Source organism: Cryptotermes secundus, unplaced genomic scaffold (genome assembly GCF_002891405.2).
Source record: "Cryptotermes secundus unplaced genomic scaffold, Csec_1.0 scaffold234, whole genome shotgun sequence".
Taxonomy (NCBI): domain Eukaryota; kingdom Metazoa; phylum Arthropoda; class Insecta; order Blattodea; family Kalotermitidae; genus Cryptotermes; species Cryptotermes secundus.
The window spans coordinates 2,949,612-2,955,032 of NW_019725843.1; the positions used below are offsets into that span (position 1 = coordinate 2,949,612).

The 5,421-nt window shown below is 38.1% G+C and overlaps 1 protein-coding gene across 1 annotated transcript in view; it reads left to right on the top strand.

Annotated features, from left to right (window-relative positions):
• LOC111863658 (retinol dehydrogenase 12) overlaps nt 1-5,165 on the top strand; it is a 14,140-nt gene extending 8,975 nt beyond the window's left edge. Inside the window, exons 4-6 of the mRNA XM_023850157.2 lie at nt 1,633-1,843; nt 4,355-4,556; nt 4,879-5,165. Coding sequence (XP_023705925.1) covers nt 1,633-1,843; nt 4,355-4,556; nt 4,879-5,076 — 611 coding nt within the window. The 3' untranslated portion in view covers nt 5,077-5,165. The remainder of the gene's footprint in view (nt 1-1,632; nt 1,844-4,354; nt 4,557-4,878) is intronic.
• Nucleotides 5,166-5,421: the final 256 nt, after the last annotated feature.

A 5,421-nucleotide genomic window follows, 5' to 3' on the forward strand; every position in this document is an offset into this window, starting at 1 on the left:
GCACGCGCGGACTGTGCGACCAGGAGTCGAACCCCTGCCGTTTTGTCGGAGATATCTCGATTATAGAAGACAAACCACATCACTGGCCGACTTCCTCCACTTGGCAATTGAGGTGTCATGTGTGCTTTTCGGTGGGAAACGAAAGATCGTCCGAACAAAGTGCGTGAAGTGCGAAATCGGACTCTGCATTTCTGGAATTTTTTTAGAATTCCACACGAAGCTAACATTCCGGCAGATGACGCAGGTGGGAAGACAGACACTCCATGCAGATGGTGGCCAAAAATTATATAAGTAGGACATTATTTTCTACCTTAAAAATGTATTTCAAATAACGTCCGCACGCGCGGACTGTGCGACCCCATATGGGGTCATTCGTACCGCTGACTTTATTTCTGCGACCCCATATGGGGTCTTTAGTCGTTTAAAGGTTAAAAAACAGCAGAGTCCAGTCTGTTTTTCTCATTAAATGAATTACCTTGAATTATAAGCATAAGTGTTTTTTTTAATATATGAACTTTCGTACTGAATCTGTATGGAACATTGTCCATTGTGTAAGGTACGTAGAACATTGTCCATTGTGTAAGGTACGTACAACATTTTGGGAGTGATTAGTTGCCTTTATACTGGCAGATTGTTGTTGTTGTTGTTTTGAGATTAATTCAGCAGGTTTGGATTAAACCCAGAATGTTTGAATATTAGGTTGGTACACTAATCACGTGACAAACAGAGGGGCCCAGTTATGGTTGTTATAATTCTTCTTATATTACATGTGTGGTTATTTCTAATTTTGCGTTAAGAGATTTGAGGCCCATATTGCTGTATCTACCTCTGCCACGAGGTAGGAAGTAACCACATGCATAGCATAAATAGCATAAAACTGCTGTTCTCTGAACTTGGTTGGCATAGCTCTAGACCTGTATTTGGGGTTTGCTGAAGTTGATTATCAGACGGGACACTGGCTATGAGATTTTTTGCAGTTCTTTGCAGTCCTTCCAGGCAAGTGCTGGCATACTACCTCGATTTGGCCATGGCTGCTTCCTTCCAATCCTTTCAAATTTGTCATTTATCTATCATCCTACCATTTGATGTTGTATCATCTAGCTACTGACACTGTCAGATGTTCCAAAGCAGATAAATATGAAGGTCTTCTGGTATATAATGCTTTTTAAACAAGTGTAAAGTTACCAGTGTTTCTGAGGATCCTGCTGCCTCCATTTTCAGGGTACAAGAAATAATTTATCTCCTCTTTTCTGGCACAAAACATTTTGCTTGCCTCTTTCCCCTCAGTATTTTGGATCTCTGCATCTGAAGGCTACCTCCTTCCATTGGCCCAGTCCCATTTTTTTTCCTCTACATATACCCTTATTTTCTGTGCGATTTATTCTTCTACCCTGCAGATGGAAACAGCAAGTTCCTTAAAAATAATAGTATTTACCAGACTACATGGCACCACATCCCAGTGATCTGTGAATTTAATGGAAATTCATAAATACTTTTAAAAATTTCTTGTTACAAATCATCCAAATTAACAGCAGAACTGTAAACTTTAAATATTGTGGCTGTATCTTTGTGGAATATGAAGCAGTATGTTAGAGTTTGATTTTCTTGTGTATAAAACAATTTTTTTTTCAGCTGGAATAATGTTTGTGCCATATGCCAAGAGCGAAGATGGATTTGAATCCCATTTTGCTGTAAATTACTTGGGACATTGTTTGCTAACACATCTGTTGCTGCCACATATGATAGACACTGCTAAAGAGAAGGAAACTAATTGTCGAATAGTGAATGTATCCTCCTGTGCTCATTTAGCTGGTTCAATTAACTTCAAAGACTTGTCTATGAGGTAGGTAACATCAGTGTATTAATCTGCATGTTCAGGTTTAACTGCAGTGAAATTGTGAGTTTATATCTTTTGGGTTGGAGAATCTTCCTGTGTTTTATAGAGATTATCATCTCCATCTTCAAGGTAGAAGAAAAAAAAACTGGAATGAATTACACATTAGCCTGGTCTGTCATAAATATTGGTTTCAGTAACGAAATGTTATTTTGTCCTAAGTTGCTTAGGGTTAAGACTATTGTTCCACTCTCCCAGCAGATATAGATTAGAAAACTGACCAAAGTATACAAAGGTAAACAAAGTTAGAAGCTGAGTGGCTGTGTTTTCCTTTTACTGGCAAGCCTGGTTGAAGCGTTGATTTAGATAATCTCAGTAGCCCACTGTAATATTTTTCTTTGTTTATTACATCTGAAATTTCTGAACTAATAAGCAGACAAACAAACTTCTGTCCCCTGGAATTTCTAGAAAACATGCTTAATGTAAAACTAAGATGTGGGGTCTGTCACTGGAATGACATAATCAGGGATGAATTAAAGAAGTTATTAAGTTTCCTTTTGACAGAAACTTCACCAGAAGCCAGTAAGCAACAGCTGCTTTTTCAGGAACAATGTTCTGAAAACATAAATTTTTGGAGGTGTTCATTGGGAGAAGGTTTCACCACCTACTTAAGTTTCCTAATTTTTATTATTATTATTTTTTTTTTTGTGATGAAAATTATGTTGGAGCCACTGGCAGTTTAGAAGATTTTATGAAGGTTGGAACTTTAATAGTGGCAACACTGCTGTAGAGATGCCATGCAATGGAACTAAATAATGTTGCTTATACCACACGTTAGTTACATACCTACCTTACCTCAGAGCAAATGGACTCTCCTTTCCCACATCACGTGCATGCGCAATGACAAGAACAGAGCCTCGTGTTAGCTGGTGGTCTAATGGAGTGTTGTCACGATGTTTTTGAAACATGAACAACGGAGTTGGATAAAGATTGAATGTGCCAGAGGCTGTACAGCACAACAGTGTCATCAAGGTCTTCAAGAGGCTTGCAGGGAATCTGCATTGCCTTACAGAACAGTGGCAAGGTGGGTAAAAGCCTTCAACAACAGACGCCAAACTGTGGCAGACATGCGTCGGCCAGGTCGTCCTAGTGTCAGTGAAGAAGTGCATGCTCTTTCCGCTTTACTGGAGAGTGATCAATGCCATATGATTTGTGAGCTGGCCTGAGAGACAGGATTAGCGCATATGACTGTGCTTCACATTCTGAAGGAATGCCTGGGTATGAGAAAAATTGCATCACGATGGGTTCCGCATGATTGATGGAAATGCAGAAATGTCAAGCTGTGGCTGATTTGTTTGATAGATGGGGCTGGGAAGTGCTGTACCATCCACCATACTTCCCGGAATTAAGTCCTTGTGACTTCGACTTAATTCCTAAGATGAAGGAACCACTTCGTGGAATTCGCTTCAGAACTGTTACAGAGATTCTTCAGGCTGTAGACCGCTCCATTCAAACTATCAACACAACAGGCGCTGCTAAAGGTATCCTATGACTTCCACATCGCTGGCAGCGGGTTGTACACAATGCTGGTGACTACATTGAAAGACAGTAAAACTTCGAAACATGCCTCTATTTTGTATCAGTTGTACATAAATAGTTGCCACTATTAAAGTCCCAACCCTCGTATAAGTTGAAACTTATATTAGAGCATCTGAATGCTAATTTTAGGGGTTTGTTTATCTCACGGTACAGAGATACACAAGCAAAGAGAAGTATCAAATACAAATCATAAATCCATAACAAATTGGAGATCATGAAAAGTGTATATGCTTATCCAAGTGTTAAGACATGGCATAATCATAGTTAAACAGTACATGCTGGCATCTACACTCAACAGCACAGTAGCAAATAGGAGAAATATAAGTCATAAATTAGTTATTGTATAGCCTGGACAAAAGAAGCTAAACACTTCAAAGTACAAGAAGATTCATTGCTGTTATAATTCTTTAAAGTATTAGTTTTCTTCATTTCATGAAATGATAAACATATTATTCTTAGCATTCTGTTACTATCTATCCTGATAGTGTGCTACTATAGCTGAAGTTAATTTGGTAAACAGTTCTTTTTCTGCTCATGTAAGATGTTTCTGTCTTAGTGTGCTACTATAGCTGAAGTTAATTTGGTAAACGGTTTTTTGTTCTGCTTGTGTAAGATGTTTTTCTGTTTAAGAAATATAAATGTTTTAGTCTTGAGCGGTTTACATTAAAGCTGTGGTGCCGTATGAAGATGAAATGCAGTAATTCAGCAATGGGAAGTAAGGACACATTGCCAATTTTATATTCTCTTCACAATTTATATACAGACCATATTTTATCAATTTTTGCTGCTATCCCTATAAATGTAATTGCAAGACTTGTCAACAGGGTAACAATATATTTAAACTGATGTACAATTCAGCATTTCAAAATATAAGTGTTCTTCGTTGTAATGAAATACTCTGTTTATATTCCATCATTACAGTACTGACTACATTCCGAGCGCAAGCTATGCACAATCAAAACTGGCACAAGTGATTTTTACCAAGTCTCTGGATTCGAAGTTGAGAAACCATAATATTCCAGTTCAAGTGCACGCTGTTCATCCAGGCATTGTGAACACTGATTTATTTGATGGAACATTGCTCAAGATAATTGCTCCTTGGATACCGCCTTTATTCTTTAAGGTATGTTTTCAGCAATTTCCTGACTATAAAAGGTAACATGGGGCATCACAGTGGTTAGGTCTCCCATTTAATATTTGAGAAGCCCAGATTGAAATCTCTGCCTGAAGACCAGCTGAGATTTTTTATACATTTCTCAGTTCCTCAAGGTAATTATTGGCATAACTTCTTAAATTAAGGCATCACTGCTTCTTGCTGACTTCATGCAGATAATTTCTTCAGGTTAGAAACATAAAATTAAATACAGATGTTTGGAAATGAATATTGTTGATATTCATATTATGTTCTGTGTATGTAATTAATGTATATTGAATTTAATATTCAGACACCAGGACAGGGAGCAGAAACCATCATTCATGCTTGCTTGGCCCCTGCTGTGGAAGGTCATGGTGGTTCTTACCTCAGCAACTGTCGGGAGACAGCAGTCAGCCCACAAGCAACTTCGAAGGAAGTTCAGAACAAACTGTGGAGTGTTATGCTATCCTGTATAGAAGCAGAGAAATTTGCAGATTTGTTAGAGTAAATCCCCAGGATGGTAATTCATTCTGTATATACTTTCTGTTAATATTTGTTAAAATCTTAGAATTAAAGTGAATTTATATCAGTGAAATATATTGTGTTTAATTGCTGGTTATCTAGTATCCAGGCATATGGCTGAAGTTTCAAAGACTTCAGTGATAAAGTTCTTATGTGTAGATGTTAACCTGCTGTATGGTAGTTCTCCCAGCTGCCACTTCTGATGCTGCATATCATCCTCATACAGATGCCATTACAGCTGTAGTCATGCATGATTCCAGTATAAACTAGTTGAATTTGTGATTGTGTTACTTACTTACTTATGGAGCTGAGCCCTTCTGGAGGAGCCGCC